Source organism: Muscardinus avellanarius (assembly GCF_963383645.1).
Source record: "Muscardinus avellanarius genome assembly, chromosome: 2".
NCBI lineage: Eukaryota > Metazoa > Chordata > Mammalia > Rodentia > Gliridae > Muscardinus > Muscardinus avellanarius.
Genome location: NC_137787.1, coordinates 16,225,429 through 16,246,260, shown reverse-complemented (window position 1 = coordinate 16,246,260; position 20,832 = coordinate 16,225,429). Strand labels below are relative to the sequence as shown.

Here is a 20,832-nt window from a genome sequence, read left to right as displayed (position 1 = left end):
GTACCACTTCAGGTGCCGGGAGTAAAACAGTGAAAAATCACTCAGGATCCTTAGTTTTAAGATAGATTCTGCACAAAGCTCCCAAATCCTGTCTTTTTGTATTTTTGAACATTGTTTAATATTTATGATAAGGGGACACTCATATGTGCTCAGCACTGTTCTAAGGTTTTATACGTATGGTTGTGATAAGTGATCAGGGCTTGCAGGGTGTCGTTACATAGAAGCCTTAGCTTTGAGTCCTACTTCTTCTTCAGACTCATTGTGCATGGCCAGTTATTTTTCTGACCTGTGATGCAAATCTGTCAGTTCCCATAACTTTTCTAGTGACTCTGAGATAATAACAATCACTTGGCTATTCTTATTTCCCTGAACAATCTCAGTTCAGTAACTCATGTGCAGTTCCAGATGATGGCTCAAATTGCTCAACTTCTCCCTTTCTTTTCTCTTCTCTTTTTCGTTTTCTCCTCCTCCTCCTCCTCCTCCTCCTCCTCCTCCTCCTCCTCCTCCTCCTCCTTCCCTTCCTTCTTTCTCTTCTTCTCCTTCTTCTTCTTCTTCTTCTTCTTCTTCTTCTTCTTCTTCTTTTCTTCTTCTTCTTCTTCTTCTTCTTCTTCTTCTTCTTCTTCTTCTTCTTCTTCTTCTTCTTCTTCTTCTTTCTCTCTCTCTCTCTCTCTCTCTCTCTCTCTCTCTCTCTCTCTCTCTCTCTCTCCTGCCTGGGCTTTTGGCAGGGCTGTGCCTTTTTACACATTCTAATTCATCTGGACCTATCATCTATCTCCCAAACTTCATATATCCACTTGTTTATTTTATTTTCTTGCTTCTGGGAGTTCTGTGTCACCTAGTCCAAGTATCAATGAGAAATTATCCCAAACACACCATGGATATCCCTGAAGGATGATGATCAAGACATGTTTAAGAGCTTTCTATAAGTCTTTTGGAACCCTTGCAAAGAATTTTGGAAGGAAAGTCTATGTTCCAGGGTTTATTTTTTTAAACATGCTTGGCAAGCCAATCAACTGTGCACCTAATTTCCTTGATGCCTCTCACTTGACACCGGCAGGTGGTGCTCTTCTGGGTCTTAAGTGTGTACCTTGCATGGTCTCAGTGATTATGCATTCAGCCCATCCCACACTAGCACACCCCAAACTATCACTAGCCCCAGGCCTGGAGTTGTCTCCTTCTTGACACTTGAGTTCCTCAAAGCAGAGAACTATCCTCCACCTCTGTGGTCCTCAGGCATTTCATGCCAGCCTCTCCAGCTCCATCTTCTCCCTGGCTCCTCCCCTTGATGCCTAGACAGTATTCACATACTTTTTAGCTCTTTATCCTTGTCATCGCCCTTTCCTGCCTATTTTTTTCGACAAAGCGGCTTTCTATAGATTATCACTTACCAAAATTCTCTTACCTCCTCACCATATCTGGCTAACTCCACCAAAGTTCTCTTACCTTTTTTTTATCACATCTGGCTAACTCCTACTCAATCTTCAGATCCCAACTCAATGATGCCTTCCTGAAGGGACCCCTTGCTGGTTTCACTAATGAGTTCAAATTCCTATAATGTCAACTGTCCTAATAGTGTTTATCTGTTTTATAATATTTGTCACTCTTGCCACTTTACATGTAGAATTTTTGGATTTTTTGTGATACTGGGGATTGAATCCAAGGGATTTCTACCTTTGAGCTACACCTCCAGTGCTATTTTATTTTTATTTTTGAAACAAGGTCTCATTAGGTTGATGAGAGTCTCACTGCTTGCTGAGGCTGTCGAATCTGCGATCCTTCTGTCTCAGCTTCCCAAGTACTGAGAGTACAGGTGTGCACCACCACGCCCTGTGTCCCTAACCATCTGTAAGGCCCACAGAGGCAGAGACAATGTTTTTCTTTTCTTTCTTTTCTCTTTCTATTCTTTTCTTATGTCTAGGTTCCCATTCCAGCTCTAAATGGACTTGTTGGTGGTCCAGATCAGGGTACTCCAACCTCTCTGTGATTCAGTTTCCCAATCTATAAAATGGGGTTGATAATAATAGAGGTTATCTCATAGGGTTTTAGTTAGGATTAAATAAGGGAAAACATATAAAGTGCATAAAGCAGTTCTGAGACATAGTTGGGTACTATGCAAGGTGAAAACATATTTGAATAATAAATAACAAAGGTGAATCAACACCAACTTCACTCTTTAATGTCAGGAGTTCTGGGTTCTTTCATCCTTTCACCTCTTTGGATGAAGTCCAGGCAGCCCTGGTCACAGCCGAATCCTCCTGAGACGCATCAGGCAGGCGTGGGGGTGGGGAGGTCTGCAGGTCTCCTTCAGTCTTTAGCAGATACCCAGCCCTGTCTTATTCCAAGTTCCAGGGATGCGCAAGTGTGTGTCCGGGGAGAGTGACTCAAGGCATCAGAAGAGCTGACCCATCTCAAGAGCTCCCGGACACAACTTCTCAGAGTTTCTTGGAAAATCAAAATCAGTGAGGGCATTAAGAGTTTCATTTTGCAATATTCTGCCAGACTTATAGCCAGGTCTGCTCAGGATAGGAGTAGGCTGTTAGATTATGGGACATTTCTGAGGATCTTGGCACAATTAATGGTCCTACTCTTGAGATGCCTGCGGGTAGCTAAATCAGAAACAGAAATTATGCAACTGAGCCAGTCACGTAGCACGGGTGAGGCTGAGCTGGGTCAGGACTCTGGACTCCAGACTTCTGTTTAATCTGATGAGATTCTTGGTTGTGTTGTTATCCCAGCACAGATTTTGTTTAGTCACAGAAGCTGTTAACATAATTTCAGAGATGTGTGGCCAGGGATTCCTGGGTCATCTGGTGAAAATGACGTTACCAGGAAATGCAAGTACTCAAAGCTCTGGAGAAAGTGTGCGTTGGGACCAAGTTTGGGGAGGGAGCTAAAAAGAAAAAAGGAGGGAAACAACACATCAAAACAAGGAGACCAGAAATGAGCTGTGTATATAAGCAAAAGAGAAACTGTCCCATGAGGCGCGACATGAATTCAGGATAAGGGTACTACTGCTTCCCTGATAACTCCCAGAACATGTGGAGGGGTTGCAGCCTCCAATATTAAAAATGGCATGAGTCGAGGAGACACTGTTTGTAACTGCAGGTTTTTGTTTATGTTTGGGCATTTGGCCATTTAGAAGTTCACATTAAAATAAAAAAAAAGTTTATGAAGACACAAAGAAAGTTGGGAAATGTACAGACCTTTCACTTTGGTTCTTTTCTTGGTTCCTATTCAGTAAGATAAAGAATACTGGAAACACAATAGGTTTTGGAATTACAGAGGCCTGGGTCCAAATCCTGACTCTACTCCTAATGGCACAAATGTGAGTGATTTCTTAGCCTTTCTGACCTTCAGTTTCTTTCAATGAAAGGGTATGGCAATACCCACCTCACAGGACTGCTGTGTGTCTGGTGCACAGGAAACTCTCAGGTAGATATTGGCTGCAACATACCTTAGACTCATAAAAAAATGCCAGTTGTAGACAGAATTATGAAACAGTATAATAGTGATGCACACAGCCATGCTTTTCTCAAACTGCCATCAATGAGAAGACTGAGCTGGGCCATTTGAGGCTGCAAGCCCTAAATCCTAAGTTCCACTCCTGGTGGCGGTGGACAGAAAGGGAGAGAGCAGCCCAGGATAGTCTGGAGAGAGGAGGCGTGTGTGCATAGGAAGCCGCTTCAGCCCTTGGTATCCTGGGGGAGCTCAAAGGTGGCTACAGATGCATAAACCGAGCATGCACCTGCCGGTGCTATGCGCTCGGCCCCTCCTGTCACTGGACTGTAGTGCAAACATCCATGTGGTGAGAGGCAATGGGGACACCCTGCAGGCCTCCACACGGTTTCTCGAGGGTTGTTTATCCCCAAGTCCTGCCAATTTTAGCTTCCTGTGTCTCTTACTTGCTTTGTCCTTTTGACTCCGTTTGTCCCAACATATGTGTCTTTCCTTGATTTTCCTGCCCGGGGACTGTTGCTTAGGTCCAGGGGTTTATTTTTGTTGGAAACGTCAGCTTCTGTTTGGCTTCCTGGCACCAGGCTTTGTGCTTCCTGCTCCTTGAACCTGGTATGCCCTTTCCCATCTCCTCTCTTCCTCCTCAGTGCTCGACAAGCCTGGGGTGATCATCCCAGACATCCAAGGTAGGTGATCCACTGTACTGGGATCAGCAATCGGCAGGTGTGTCGCTCGGGGGTCTCTCGTTGTAGTGTGTTGCAGACAAACCACTGCAGGGCTGAGGGGCAGGACGGGGTGCTGTGGGAGTCGGGCCATGCTTAGGATAGATACACATTGAAATGGCCCAGTCTCCCATGGCCAACGTAGCTGTGGAGCTCTTTAAGGGCTGACTCAACTGTGGTGCATTTCATTGACATGTGCGGAGTCCTTTTCTATGGAACATCTAAAGGATTGTTGGCCCCTGATACCTCAGTGTCAGCCAGGGATTTATGGGGTAAGCACATCCTCAAACATCACATGATTAGACAACTGAGAAACACAGCAGCACTGGCTCCTTGTCCCACTCTTTCCATAGGCATTCCATTAGAACTAGGGTTGGGCAGTCACCCAGGCTTCTAGGGAGAGTTCCAGTGCATGTCCTGCACAGCTCAGAGGGACATTTTCATTGCTTCCTCTGAGCTTCAGTATCGCCAGTGATGTTTCCTTTAGCATTGGCTTACAAGATAGTCTGGCTGTGATTCATAAATCCCAGACAAGTGAAGGGTGAGGACCCTGCCCTCTTTCCTTTGCAAGAAGAGCTGCAGAGTCAGCATGCTGGGAGTAGGGGGCCTGGCACTGGAGTCTTCAAGTCTTCCTTTCAGTTTTGATCACAGAGCCATCTTATCAGAGATTTTCAAAACCTGAGCTGTTGCCGGGTGGCTAGCTGAAGGATGCTTGCTCCTTCTGTGACCCCGTCAGAGATAGCACAGAGAGGTGTGAAGGTTCTCTGAGATGCTTCTGAGATCCATGCATAGTAGGATAGAACCAAACCTGCTCCTGGTATCTGTTGCCATGTTTCCACTTCCCACAGACCTTTGAGAAGAATCTGGAAGATTTAAAAGTTTCCAATCTTAGAGTGTTTAAGCTGAAAGGAACTTAAACGTTCATATAGTTCATACATTTCTGTTGAAGCCCACCACCCCCTTATATGCCCCAAATTTTATGGATCAAGAATCTGAGGTATGGATTATAAAAATGAATCTGGCATCCTGATGCACAAATAAGTAAACTCTGTGCTTTTATCTCTCTCTCTCTCTCTCTCTCTCTCTCTCTCTCTCTCTCTCTCTCTCTGTGTGTGTGTGTGTGTGTGTGTGTGTGTGTGTGTTACTGGGGATTGAACCCAGAGGTGTTCTATCTTCAAGCTACACCTCCAGCCCAATTTTATTTCTTATTTGAAAACAGAATCTCACCAGGCAGATGAGAATTTCCCTACTTTCTGAGGCTGTCCTCGAACCTGCGATCCTCCTATCTCAATCTCCCAAGTACTGGAGATTACAGACATGCACCACCACATTCGGGCTCTCCATGCTTTTAAAGAGTTAATCCATACCAGCCAGACTTCAATCTTAAGAGTGTTAAACTGAAAGGAACTTGAAAGTTCATATGGTTCATACAGTTCTGTTGAAGCCTGCAACCCATTTTACATCCCTCCAAATTTTATGGATGAAGAATCTGAGTTATGGAAAGGTTAGGAAAAGCTTTGTCAAATTTGCAGGATTCATGGAAGAACTGAAACTTAAGCTCTAGTTTTTTGACTGGAAATCCTGCAGTTACTTCTGTCTTTCATTCAGATTAGGGGATTTGGTTGCCTATAAAAAACTATAGATGACAGAATAGCTCTTCTCCAAGAGGGAAGAATGGGCTGATTTTCAGAGAAGGTGGACTCTGGGGGAACAGTTCCAGCATCGCACATTCTTTTTCCCTCTTTCACTCGTTTTCACGACTTGGGACTGAGGCACAAGAAACAGTTTCTACATCCCAGTTGCTTTGCTTTTAAAGCTGCAAAGTTCAGGGCGTTGAACCGCAGCGCTGAGTTCATGCTGCTTTGGTCGACCTCTGTTGTAAATTTTCCTCCCTGAACACGTGACGACGCATGTCTTGACTATATATCCCAAGCACAGCGGCGGAGCTGTCAGAGCGCGGAGCCGGACACCGAGGCGGAGCAGCCTGGGCTTGACCACTTAGGGATTCAGGACTTGGGACAAAGTGTCAGCCTTTGGTAAGTTAGCAATGCTACTTGGCTTAGGAAACGTGTGAGGGAGTAAATATTCCTCAGTCTCCATACACCAAGTTCTTTTCTTTCTCTGACCCAAGGGAGCTTTGCTTTGAATTAAAAGCCAAGTTTGTGAGGCGAAATGTAAACTTTGTTTCTGCTTTTGCAAAGTGTGTCTCCCAATTTGAAGATGCTATTTCTTGTTTCTGTGCTTCCTTGTCACTTGGAATTGTTTTAAGGTAGGAAAGTAATGCACACTTATTTTTATGAAATGCATGTAAGCAGATATATGTATATATTAAAAACTGAAAGCGCTTCCTTTCCCTTGCTCCCTCCCCCGGCTTCTCCCCCACATCCTGCAAGCTCTCATGGCGAATCCCTCTTAACTGTTTGGTGGGACTTCTTACTACTCTTACTCTTGTGCCTTTAGTGATACTGTGCCTCCACCAACCTGGGGCTCACAGCCTCCTGTGCACCCTGAAAGGATGCTAACCTGCAGCTTTCTCCCCAGCCCCGAGCTGTGCAGGCAGCGAATCAATGCTGAGGATGGAGGCTCTGAACAGCACACACCCCAGCACCACAGCCCCCAGCAGCCCCCTCGAGTCCCATGTGCCCAGCGGCAGCGGCAACAGCAATGAATATTTCTACATCCTGGTGGTCATGTCCTTCTACGGCGTTTTCTTGATCGGAATCATGCTGGGCTACATGCAGTCCAAGAGGCGGGAGAAGAAGTCCAGCCTCCTGCTGCTGTACAAAGACGAGGAGAGGCTCTGGGGGGAGGCCATGAAGCCGCTGCCCGTGGTGTCGGGACTGCGGTCGGTGCAGGTGCCCATGATGCTGAACATGCTGCAGGAGAGCGTGGCGCCCGCGCTGTCCTGCACCCTCTGCTCCATGGAAGGGGACAGCGTGAGCTCCGAGTCCTCCTCCCCAGACGTGCACCTCACCATCCAGGAGGAGGGGGCGGACGACGAGCTGGAGGAGACCTCGGAGACGCCGCTCAATGACAGCAGCGAAGGGTCCTCAGAGAACATCCACCGGAATTCCTAGCACCCCCGGGCCTCTGGAGGCGGCTCCATCGGCCAGCGCCCGTAGAGAGAGAAAAGACATTTTTCAAGTGTCTGCTTTTACTTTTGTAGTGCAGAGGCCACCTTGAGAGGGCCCTTGGCAAGCCCCCCCCCCCCCAAATTGGGGCAGGGTGGAGGACAAGGTTTGGCTGCACCCTTGAGGTGCCTGTGGTTTGGATCCATCCCTGAAATTGTTCTGAAGGTGCGCGCACGGTGTGTGCATTTACTTTGGGGTCTGGGTGTCGGGTCCCTGTTCAGAATTTGGCTGGATGATGTCCTTCTCATATTCTCACTGGATGCCCGGGCTGACTTCTGCAGCAGCTGTCTAGGATGTGCGGAGGGGTCGGTTTTGACTTACTAATATGCCTAGAGCTTTGTCCTTCTAGATCTGATTGACTAGAGGTGTCTCTACTGTGCCCCTGTGGCATTGCTTCACAGAGGGTTGCAAGGTGGAGGGCCTTTCGGTTGAGAGGGGGAAAGTTGGATGGGGAATTTTTGATGGGAGAAAGCTGGAGATCTGAATTTAGCCTGTTTGCACATTGTAAGGGGGGATTTTAACACCTGTTCCCATTAGCTGGGGATTGTAAGAGATGATCTGCTATTTTGACCTCATGTCTTACCTACCTTGAACTCTGACTGCACGCTGTATGGCCTACTTTGGGTCAGAGGGCTCTCCTAGAATATAGGTTGCACTTTGAATGTCCTTGCACGGGCTCTTCCTGCTCTCTCTCTCCAGAAGGGGTAATGATGGGATTGAACAGGGCCACGCTGTTCCTTCTGCGATTTCTTATTTTCCCAGCCTAATTTTCTGAGCTGGGAGAGGATATACTGTGGGCCTCCGAATGTGGTATTCCATCACGTAGCTGAGACCTAGAAGGGCATATCCAAGCAGAGACTGCACAAAGCTGGGCTCCGCACTCCGTGCTTTCTGATCCCAAGCCCTGCCGTGCATTTACTGTGTGGTCCTGGGCGAATCATTAAGAGGCTCATGGCCTTCATGAGGCTTCAGAGGATGTGCAGCCCCAGGGGGCTGGGAGGATGTATCTAGATTTCAAGACTCAGTAATAAATCCTCCATGGCCGGGTGTGAGGATGCTTGGACCAAATATTTCCCCTTTGGCCAGTTAGGATCTGCTGATGTAAAGGAGCAGTTGGAGAGGCTCAATACATGTGACTGGGGAATTCAGGGCCAAACACCAACTATTCTTGAAGTAGTTTTCCCAGGACTGAACCAAAAAGGCAGATACCACACTCTCCTCTGCAAAAGTCTCTGGTTGGTGCGGTGCTAACACTCCCAACTGAGAGAAAGAGAATTCTAAAAGGAAATGTTCTGGACGGCTAGGGAGGGCTCCATGTATTTCTCTGGTCATTAGCTTTGTAGCAGAATCTTTCAGCCCTTGGAGACCAGATGGAAGCAAAACACATCAAAAGGTCAAATTTAATTCTTGTACAGAAAGTTTTTTTTTTTTTTTAAATGCATGCTGTTCCTGGATTGGAGACACAGTGATAACTACTATTCCCATGGAAGGGTTAATAGTGTAGGAGTTTTTTTTTTTTTTTTTTTATCCATCTGCTTTGACACAGAGCTAGAGGAAATTTATGTTGGCTGTGGGGGTGGGGAGGGCCCTCCGTTCACTTTAAAATTCAGAGTGTGGATTTACTCCAAAGGGGGCTGTTTAAGTTGAAAGAAGCCAAGTTAAGCTTGGCCTCTTGCCTGGAATCACTTGAATTCTGAAACTTTGCTGCGACGGACATGTGCGCTGTCACATTTTCCATTGCTTAATCCTGAGGTTTGGTGCAACTCTATCTGCGCCTGTTAAAGAGTGATGTATATACTTCCTCCTTATTCTATTGAGTTGTATAGAGTTGTCTTTTGTATTTAACGGTTTGTAATTTCCACAATATTTTTTAATTTAAATAAACAAACACATTTCCCCCAAGAAGTCACGCATCCTTTCTTTGACTCTTCAGTATAATTTCTAGTTTGTCAGACATCGCAGACCTGTGCTCCAGACCATCTGGGGATTTTGCTCTTCTTCCAAGTGAGACTCTCCTGAAGGCGCACCTTATGTCTGCCTGAGCCGCGGGTGAGTAGGAGGCATGGCTTCTCTGTCCTTAGATATGCTTTGATCTGCTTTGCAGTGAAAGGAGAACAAGCCGAGGATGGTCTTGCATCAACTTCTCCCAAGTCGTGGAGCCTTGGACTCCGATGTGTAGTGACTTGGCCAGTGCCTCTAAGATGTTGCTCCAAATTTGGTTGCAAGAAAACATTTGATTTGCATGCTGGTTTGGCAAATGTCATCCGTGTGTGTGGTCCCAGAAGCACAGGCGCATGGGCAGGGTGTTGCTCTGTAGACAACAAAACAAACTTATGAACACCACAAAGCACTAAATCCGCTGGGAGGTATTGCTCCCTCCCTCCCTCCCTCCCTGCCAGTTTCACTGTGTTTCAGCCCCTTCCCTTTTGGTCATGCTGTGACTCTTGCCCGTAGGCTGAAGCACAGCTAGCCGGATACAGCCTCTCTCTATTGATTTTATTTACATAGTGAGAAGTGCCAACGAAAAACTATCAAAGCTTGCGAGCCAGTTTTTGAGACAAGCAGATGGTAGAAAGTCTCTTTACTTTTGTGTCTCTGTTCACTGTGACCTTGGTTTTTCTATTTCAAGTAAATGTTTCCATGGGGTGGTCAATAACTATCTGCCCAAAGGACTTACCTGGCAATGATACAGGGGAACCTGGATCCTGCCCAAATAATAGCAAGGATCTTAATCCACCTGTGCTTTGTCAGCATAAGATGGGAATATTATTTTAAAAGATAAGAAAGTCCTTTGATTTATCCCAGTTTAAAGTCATTTTTGGTTAGGAAATAGTTAAGAAAAATGTTTTCTTACTCTGGGCGGAAGAAGAGGGAATTCTAAACTCTAATTGTCCTAAAAATATGCAGAGTACACTATGTCGTTTTAATGGAATATTTGTTTTCTTAAAAAAAAAAGAGAAAGAACTTCTAAGGAGAACCTAGGACCCAAGGGGCTTAGCCTGTGTGGATTTACTCATGCATGTGAAAAACCAAGAGGCTAAATTGGCCCCGTGCACCTAAGACATTAGAAACATATTTTAAAAGCCCTTAAATGCTAGGAGGTGAAGTAACCGGACCATCCCGCTTGCTTCATGCTGTTCTAATTACACCTTTGTACGTCAGAGTCAGGCAGGGATGCTGCAGAGAAAAAGATTTCTTTCGTGGACTGAATCATGGGATCAAAAATATCGGGAAGGGCTGAAGTCTTGCCAAGGAATGAGTTCTCTTGGCTCACAGTCCCGGTTGGAAAGCGGACCCCATGGTGCATTCAGGGCCATGATTGGAGGGTTCCTGGTCAGACGTGCGCTTCCCCGGGCTCAGCCGCAGAGAGGTCATTTATCATCCTGTAAAATGCAGTTCTAACCCTGCATGTTGTGGAACAGGCCGAGTGTTGAGCTTAAAGTGTAATTTAAACTCAAGGTTTGGAGAGAGCCTACATTTGCTTTGTACCCTTACTTTAAAGTCTGAGTTCAGTGTTGGGGAAAGTCACAGGGCAAGACCTGGATCCTGGGACTGTTCTGGGGACACACCGCAGGGCTGGAGGGAGACAGGTAAACCATTGGCCAGGATGGTGGGTACAGCTGGGAATCAACAGGACAAGGGCAGGGCGTTTGTAAGTGAAGGAAGGTCTGCTCACCCTTGTTATGTCTGGTTTTTTTTAGCCTGAATTTCCTACCGTGTGCTTTGTAGCTCTGGGGAAGCACCCCAACTCTGACCTCTCTCTTTCAACACAAGAAAGACATGCTGGCCTTTCTCTTTGGGGAGCTGTTCATCAAAAGATGAGTGAGAGGGCCCTGAGAAACATTGAGTACCATGTGAAACTGAAGAAAAGGCAGCTTCAGGCTTGTACTTTAAAAAAACGTGTCCTGGGCATGCCTCTGCAAAGAAAGTCATAGAAACAGCCTCTTCTGTGGAAAGTTTCCTCAAGAGACTGCAGTGTTCAGAAAAAAGGACACAATTTGCCAAAGGAGAAGGGTCATAAGAGAAAAAAAACACTGTTAAACTCTGCCTTTCCCCATTTCTGAAATGTTTCCTCCCACACAGGAAGGAACAGTTTGGGATCTGAGCCGTTACTATGGAGACAAGGTCACTAGACTGAAGGAACCGTGTGTGGCCCATTGGTACTGATCATTAAGGACATCTCATGGTGTTGGGGTTTGGTCCTCGGCTCAGGCGACAAGTGCTGAGCCCACTGAAGCCCCTACTCACCGGCAGAGGAGGGGGCACAGGGACGTTCCCCCTTTGTTCTGCACAGTCGTCTCCTTTTTTCTCACTCTCCTTGTATCCCTTGCAATCCCATCCATCAACACAGGACCGCTCCATTCCCTTTGAGGCTAAGCTCTTGTTCTCTTCTTCCTGGGAATTTGTTTTCTTATTTTGCATCCTCTTGCTAAGAAACATGACCAAAGAATTCTCATCGATCACTATACTCCTTTCCTGTTCTTAGTAGTTTTCCATACCCCATTTCCATTTTCTTCAAATTCCCTCTCTCCTTTCTTTCTATTACCCAAGAAGAACAATATTAAGAATAAACACAAGGCACTTATTGAATGCTGCGCACATACTTTATTCAACCATGGCCTCTCTGTGCTTTGAGTTTCTACTCGGTTCTAGATACTTCTTTAGGTGCTGGTCAAAATATAACACTGCCTTACTCCTTACAGTGCCTTACTGCCTTACAGAGGTCATGGTCTCTGTACAGATGAATGATAATAAAATTAACTCTTTCTAGTTAACTTACAACTGGCTCTAGGAAAGATGTAAACATACTTGGCTGGTATCTTTTTTCATATATGATAGTTCTAGTTTTAATTTTTTGGAACTTCTATCCTGTTTCCCATAAGTAGTTTTATTTTTATTTTTTTATTGGTGCATTATAGTCATACATCTTAATGGGGTAGAAGATGGTAGCGGCTTGTATCTTTGAACAGTTTGTGGACATTGTAGTATAATAAAAAGTTGGCAAAATCTATATATTGTTTATTTAATCTTTGTTTTTCTCTGCAATGCAAATGTTCTTTCTGATAGTTTAACATTCTCAAGGAAGCTGTTAGGTATGTATATAATACTATTAATCCAGATAAGACGCTCAAGAAGTTAATTGCTGGTCAATGTTATGAATAATACAAACACAGACTTTCTTATAGAAACTATGGCATTATTTTAACCACGAGGAATCTGGGAGCATTAAACATGGCCTCTAATCCTGTTCTAGACATTAGGAGGCTCTATGACATTGCATATACCCGCCAGCTTCTCTGAGCACACTTCTTCACTGATAAAATGGAGATACTAATATCTTCTTTACTGTTCTCAAAACATTCTCAAAACTACTTATGAAGCACCTAGAATTTTTTTTGAGGTACTGGGGATAGAACCCAGAGTCATTCAATCTCTGAGCTACACCCTCAGCCCTATTTTTATTCTTTATTTTGAAACAGGGTCTCACTGAATTGCAAAGAGCCTAAGTAGCTGAGGCTGCTCATGTCCCCGGATCTTCCTGTCTCAGCCTTCCAAGTACTGGGATGATAAGCATACGCCACCACGCCTGGCTTGGAAAATTTTTTTTTAAAAAATCTTTTATCTTTGATTTTGGACTATGTTTAGACATCACTTGCCTTTACCAACATCCCCTTCTTTTCTTCTGAGAGCATGGATGATTCTAAGTCTCACTCTTTACTTCTTGTCCCTTACTCCCAAGTCTCTGGTCAGTGTTAACAGAAGGGGAGTAATTAGTATCACTTCTGATCTGAGTCAAAGGAAAGCCCAGGTTATATCTCTAGTCCCCTGCTCACCTTCATGTCACCAATAAGCCCACATGGTCCAGATGGTACCTATTACAGGTGGCTCTTGTGGCAGTGTGAAATAATTAAGTTACTTCATGGTTGCTGTGGAGGGTTGGCCAAACCTGGATCTGGCTTTACATAAAGAAATAATAAATTGAAGTTATGGTACAGATGGAGAAGTTGGGGTTTTTGTTCCTGCAGCAAAACCTTACCAATCTGAATACTGCAGGACATGACCATATTGAGAGAGACATAAAATGTTGGAAAATGCCTTCTGGATCATCTAGCCCAACCCTTACCTTTAATGACAGGGGAATTAAGTCTCATAGAAGTTAAGTGACTCATTTGAAGTATGATGGAGACAAAGTGGGGTTACAACTCAGGTCTGACATTTGGTCCAAGATCATTGCAGGATCTTGGAGATGCCATGGGTGTCTCTCCCAAGGCTCAGTCAGGACCCAAGGACTTGAGGCTGTTCTCTCTGAAACTTTTCACTGTGAGTGGCCCTGAGCAGTGTCGAGTCCCTGGTACTGCCCCTATTTATTGGGAATTGGTCAAATCCTGTCACCGCCTGCCCTCTGTTGTGGGACAAGTGTGAGTGGGCAGGAGTCAACACATCCGCAAAGCAGAGGACTGTGACGTCACTGAGAACTTGAAGAAAGTGACAACACCATAAATAGGAGAGGAGAGATATCCCAGCAGGGTTCAACGTCATCGTTCTGCATGGAACTCCTTGGCATTTGGCTTTATCTATTTATATTTTGTGTATGTCTGCTTGGCTGCAGCACCAGAGAGCGTCATACGCACTTCCTTCCACAGTGCAGATTGATCTGGGGTCTGATTTCCCACAGCGAGAACCCTGAAGGCAAAACTGTCCACCAGAGCTGTGGTTGATGTGCAGTCGAGTGCACCACCATTCTTGATACATGCATACCCTGCTGTGGAAGTCACAGTTTCTCTCTAATTTTTATCTTCTTTTTCCACTCAGAACTTCTGCCCAAGAACTGGACACAATGCTTGGACAGAGGTTCTGTTTTATATTCATAATCTTCTGCTCCTGTCTATGCATATCACATGGCCCTCATGACTCATCACCGCAGATGTTATGCTGTCTTCCCCATAGAATTACGAACCCTTCGAGAGCCAGGGCCATCGGGACCATACAGTATTTATTTGCTAGTCAGAGTACCTCATATCGGCTGGCCTTCCTCAGGAATGGCACTTGCCAGGATCTTTTCTTCCTATTTCACATTCTTTCTTTGGATGATTTTATCCATCTTTGAATTTCAACTATTAGGTGAATAACTGTAATGAACATCTCTCTGGTGATTACTGTGTGCCAAGAATTCTTCTTAGGACATTTAGTTGTTATGACAAGCTAAGAGGTAGGGGTTTTTATGCTCATTTTTTTGTGGTACTGGGAATGGAACCTAGGGGCCTCTACCTCTGGGCTATACCCCCAGACCTATTTTATATTTTATTTGGAAAAGGTCTAACTAAGTTGTTGAGAGCCTCACTAAGCTGCTGAGGCTGGCTTCAAACCTGTGATCCTCCTGTGTCAGCCTCCCAACTACTGGGATTACAAGCATGCACAATGATATCTGGCTCTTTAAGCCCACTTTAATGATGTGGATACTGAAGTACAGACAGGCTAAGAACAACCAGGTAATGAGGTGAATTAATAGGTGAGCCTGGCAAGCTGGCTCCACAGCTGATTACACTCAGTAACCCACCATGCTGTCTATCTCTAAGTTGTGACCATTCAAATCTAGCTTAGGCTTTTCTTGCCAACACCATCGCCCCAGCTGTATCCATCTATGCCCATACGCACCTCAAAATTCTAAGGTCAAAACTTGAACTCATAACTTTCCCCTAAAACCTGTCCCAGATGATGTTTCCACTGACCACTAGTCACAGCTGTCAAACCACAGCAGAAGCAAAACCTCTTTCTCTTACCTAAGTCATCAGGTCCTCTCCCAGCTCTTTCGTCATTAACATGGTCATTATTTACCCTAAAATTTGTTCCTTTAATCAGAAAAATGCCGAGGACCTGAGAAACATAAAGAACAGGAAAATTTAACATGATCAGAACTGTGCTATGGTAAAAAATAAAAAATGATTTAGTATTGGGAGAGAGCATGCTAGGTGTTTTATGTACAATGAGAAAAAACTCAGTTTCTTGGTGCATTTATTTTTTCTCATTCCATAAGAGGAAGAGAAGATGGGAGAGGGAAACAGGATTTCAAGCGAGAGGTGAGAAGCGCTCAGATTCTCCAGCCCTACCGCTCCTGAGTAGCTCTCCAAAGGGACTAAAGTCAGAGAGTTACAGTCGTCTATGCACATCCCTGTTCATAGCAGCACAATTCACAATAACCAAATTATGAAACCAACCTAGATGTCTATCAACAGATGAATGTGTTACACGACTATGGGATATCCATACAGTGGAATTCTACTTAGCAATGAATAAGAATAAAATAATGCCATTTTCAGGAAAATGAATGAACCTGGAGAACATTGTTAAGTGAGATTAGCCAGCCACAGAAAGTGAAGGGTCATTTGTTTCCTCTAATATGAAGAAGCCTGGGAGTAACCCGGATACCAAAGGGACTTCAGATAACAGAGGAGAAAGTTCAGTTGGTCCAGGGAGGTGATCCAGGCAAAGAGGGGAAGAGAGGATCAATGAAGGAATTAATTTCATAAGCATCATGTACACATATGAGAATATCAGTGCCAGTCTCGACACCCTGTAGGGGGAATGGGTGAGTGGGCATGCGGAGGAAGCTGGGGGAAAGACTGCCAGGTGCAGTGTGCATGTAGGTCACTATCAACATGGTTTACATTATGATGTGAGGCTATAATGCACCAATAAAAGTATGTAAAAAAGAAAGGAAAAAAGGAAGGAAGGAAGGAAGGAAATAGGGAAGAAGGAAGTAAGTAGCTGTTTCTGTGCCATACAGAAGGAATGCTGAATAGATAGACAGATGCCTGCCAGCTTTGGCCTCCCAGGAGCCATTGTGGCGGAGTCTCTAGCAGTGGCTGTATAAGGCCCTCACCACTGCAGTTTTTGTTCATTAGTACAGGGAGCTCTTGCTGACCTGTTGGACTCCAGGATAGTTAGCAGTTTGGTGGACCAGTGGCTTTGGATCTGATTTGTTGGTTTGGGCTTTGGCTTTGTTGAGTTTTGTATGTGTTGTTTGTTTGGGTTTGTTCTTTTGCTTTACTTTTGTTTGTTGGTTTGTTGGTTATTTTTTGGTTGTTAGCAAGACAATTTTTTAGTTTTTATTTTTTCAGTTTTATTTTTCATTTAATATTTTAATATATTAAAATTAATTTCATTTAATATATTAATTTAATATTTCAGTTTTATTTTTCAGTTGCTTCTGCAGCTTTTGATGGACAGTACTAGGAGAGAGAGTAGAGAGGCCAGGCCAGAGCTCATGGCCAGCTCTTCCTGCAAGGATAACCTCACAGACAATTATATGGTCTTGAGGAACATTGGTAGGAGAGATTTTGCTGGATCAAACTGGCTCACCATATTCTCACCAGGACTGAGGTGGCTGTGAAGGTCTTACCTACATTTAGTGACAAACCCCTTCCTTTGATCTGAAATGGACACCATGAGGACAGTGGAGCACCTGAATGTGGTCCAGCTGTCTGACATCATAGACATAGCTGATGGTAACAGCATGTGTGTGTATGTATGGGGGGGAGGACTGCTGCTGCATCACATCTGGCAGTCAGCTGGCATGGAGGAGGCCAGAGGATGCTCAAGTAGGTCATGAGCATGGTGCACTACTGCCACGAGAAAGGCATCGTGCACTGGTACCTGAAGCCAGAGAACATCTTCTTGGATGTCAAGGGGAACACACAAGTCATTGACTTTGGGCCGATCTTCTACTTCATCTCAGGCTGAAGCTGACCACTGTATGCTGTCCTCCCCACTACTGTGCCCCAGAGATCAGCCAGGGCCAAGGATATGCTGGAGGGCCATCAGCTGTTCAGTGTCACCACCCTGGAGCAGCTGAGGGTGTAGGCTTTGCAGGGAGGGTCCTTGGTGCCCCCTCACATTTCCTCCCAGGCACCATGCCTCATCAGCCACTTACTGACTGCTGATCTGCCCATGGCTACCAAAGTCCTGGAACACCTAAGACTGAGTGGCTGAAACAGGGTAAGAAGCATTCAGCTTCTCCTGCCCAGCTGCTCCCCAAACACCCAAATCCTGCAATCCTGAGCATAATGTGGCACCTGGGTTATGACACACACCAGACCTGGCTGTCAGTAGTGAACAGGGTGTTTGATCACACCATGACGACCTACCTAATGATCCAATGCCAGGTGAGCAGCCGAGCAGGGCCTGAGCAGCAGGGCGTGGTACCACTCCATCCCCAGCAGACCCTTCTGCCTTCCCACTGTCTTGGAGGAGGAGAGCCAGCCAGCCCAAGCTTGGTGCCTGCTGGTTATTGCCCTCAAAGTATCCAGCAGGACTGGCCGAAGGGCACCACAAGGGACAGCCTGCCTGCCATTCCCTGAGCTGCCCTGCAAAGAGGACCCCTCCTCTCAGTACAGCCCCCTACATGGCCTGAGGCCCCCTGGCCAGCCTCTGTAAGAACAGCAACAGCACAGAGAAGGCAGAAGGAAGGTGGTCCTCCCAGGGACCAGCAGAAAAAGCCTTCCCCTGCACCCCACAACCCTACTGGAAGCTCTCCCCAGGGCCAGTATTACAGGAGGCAGGTCACCAGGAGGATTTTCACCAGCATCTTCTGCACATGCTGCTGCTGTGTGCAGGCCCCTAAGACCAACAGAGTGGCTCCAGAGGGAGGGGGGCTAGAGGCGCCCCATGGTCAGCACAAAATCACTCACAAGAAACCAGGTAGATGAGACCAACTCCCTGGATCCTGACTTTGGCTGGAGTGGATTCAGCTGCAGGATGAGGACAAGGTGCTACCACTGTTAACTGCGGCACTTCACAGATTCCAGTCGAGAGGCCCCCATCTGGGAGAAACCAGAGGCTTTCCCTGAGATGATTCTTAATAAGTATATATATGTAGAAGTGCTCAGACTCGACTGGTGGAAGGTAACATACAGACCGAGAAGCCAGAAATAACTCGGCAGCTCAAAGAGATGAGATTTTTTAATTAGTTGAATGTTACACTGTAAAGAAGAGGGTGTAATAAAGACGACTCTAAGGTTTTGCATCTGCATAACTGGGAGCAGAATTGCAAAGAAAAAAAAACGAGGAGCATCTTAGCCCATTTTGTGCTGCTATCACAGAATACCACAGCCTGAGTAATGTTGGGGAAACAAAGGGAATTCATATCTTATAGTTCTGGAGGCAGGAAAGTCCAATATCAAAGTGTTAGCATCTGGCAGGGACCTTCTTGTTACATTGTGATAGGGTAGAGGCATCGCATGGCAAGAAAACATGTAGGGTGTGTACGGGGTGGGGGTCAAACTCCCCTCTTTCATAACTAATCCACTCCTGAGATAAACTCCTAGGATAATGGCCTTAGTCCTTTCATGTGGATGCAGGAGATGCCCCCATGCCTACTGACCTCCTAAAGGTCTAGTCTTCCTGAGATGACAATTCAGTCTCAACATGTGTTTTGGAGGGATATTCACACCACAGCAGGTACTTAATCCCGGGTTTTTGTATCATGCATTTTGAGTTGGAGGTGTTGACATTACATCCAGAAAACCATTGGAAAATTGATATTGGAACTTTTGAAAGAAGCTGGATTGAGAGACACAGGGGAACTGGGCACAGGAATACAGGTACTGGAGACCTTGAGCGTAGCTACAATAACCGGATTGTAGCAGAGAGGAGGGCAAGGTGCATTCTTCAGGGTACAGTGTCTTCTTAGGGGGTGGATGGAAAAAGAGCAGGAGCAGTTCATGAAGTGAAATTGGGATGGCATAATGCCCAGGAGCCAAGGAAATAGAGATTTTATAGAAATAAGACATGATTGGCCATAGAGATGAGGGAAAAGATTCTTTGGATGACTTGAAAGAAAGTAAGACCTACAGAACTTTGTAAAGTGGTGGATATATAATATCACAGGTACAAAAGATTGAGCTATGTTGAATAATATTTAAGAACTGTCTTTGTGAACTAACTCTGGAAGGTTGGCTTTGAAAAGCAAAGTGGAGTTTGGCCAATTGAGAGTTGAAACTACTCAGATATCTCTTCCTTTTTAAATTGACATTCATTGCCTTTTATTTTTTATGTATTTTTTATTTTTTGGTGGTATTGGGGGTGGAACCCAGGAGCTTTTCTACCTCCGGGCTATACTCCCAGACCTATTTTATACTTTATTTGGAAATGGTCTCACTAAGTTGCTGAGAGCCTCACTAAGTAGCTGAGGCTGGCTTCGAACCTATGTGATCCTCCTGTCTCAGCCTCCCAAGCGCTGGGATTACAAGTGTGCGCCACCATGCCTGGCTTATTCATTGCCTTTTTATCAAAACTTTCACTTGTTTTGTTAGTGTGGGATGATGTAGCTCCTTTCTCCATGTGTTTCTGTAGAGGCTGATGTTCCCCTCAGGTTTATAATGGATCTCATGAAAGATACCCAGGGAGAAGACAGAGCTTCCATCTGAAATAAGTTTCCTGGGGAAGAGGTGCTATAGGGCTGCTCCAGAGAGCAGAGAGGCAAAAGCAATATTGCATTCTCTGATTTTCGTTCAGAAACTTATTTTTTTCCTGGGTGATTGAAAATTGATTGGGTATATGATTTTCCATAATGGTGCTTTTTATAAAATATAGAAAATGCCAGAAGGAAGTCAGGATGCCATTATGCCTGATTATGCTTAATGTCAGGGTGTTGAGAAATTGATCAAGGTATATTGTACATATCTTGGTTGTAATTCAAACTACCTTTAAATATTCAGGTCTCTGAATAAGCTAGTAGACAAAGGTTTTTCTGGTAGAGAGTGGTTGATGCTACTATGATAACTTCATGGACTCCACCATAATAAAAATGCAGCATTAAAATAACTGACTGGTTTAAAGTTCTTCTTGCATTTTTAAAAATGAAGGCCCATGAAGAGGCACATAGCAGTCTTACAAATACACACACACACACACACACACACACACACACACACACACACGTGGAGGATGGTGGTGTCAGGTTGCCCAAGAGCAAATATTTCAGACCTGGGAATCAACACTGCACAAGAACAAAATCAGATAAAAGCCAACTATTTGTAATTATTTCACAACAAAATGAGTGGCATTATTTTACATCAACCATAATATAACCCCCCAAGACGCAGAAGGCTAAAGAACCACTATTGTATTTCAATTAAAAAGATAAAATGTATTATTGGCCTTCAGAGAAGTCAAATGATACTTTGGAAATAAAGACAAAAGTGGGGAGAAAAGAAATCTAGAACTGCCATGCAAATTTCAAATGTTGACATTTTGCTGCTAGAGTCCCAATTGTAGATAGAAAGCTGGGTCTGATTTCACTTTAAGGCTCAGGTTCTAAAATTAGGGCCAAAGACAAAATTATCCTTGAAATTGATCTTAAAATTCCAGGAACTGAGTACTTTTGAGTTTGGAAATTAAGAAAAAACTTCTGTGTTTACTTGCAGAGCTTTGATCTTTGCCTCCATTGCCTGGTGTAGGAGAGCCTGAGGGTAACCTGAAAATTAGAAAAACATACGCCATGAGTGTACTATGCTTACTTTGAACTT

General features: G+C 44.8%; 1 protein-coding gene across 1 annotated transcript; it reads left to right on the top strand.

Annotated features, from left to right (window-relative positions):
- Window positions 1–6,742: 6,742 nt before the first annotated feature.
- On the top strand, window positions 6,743–7,252 carry KCNE4 (potassium voltage-gated channel subfamily E regulatory subunit 4; the record flags this gene model as incomplete). Its single annotated transcript, XM_080689568.1, has 1 exon — window positions 6,743–7,252. One exon carries the CDS (start codon window positions 6,743–6,745, stop codon window positions 7,250–7,252), a length of 510 nt encoding a protein of 169 aa, XP_080545694.1.
- Between the last annotated feature and the right edge of the window lie 13,580 nt (window positions 7,253–20,832).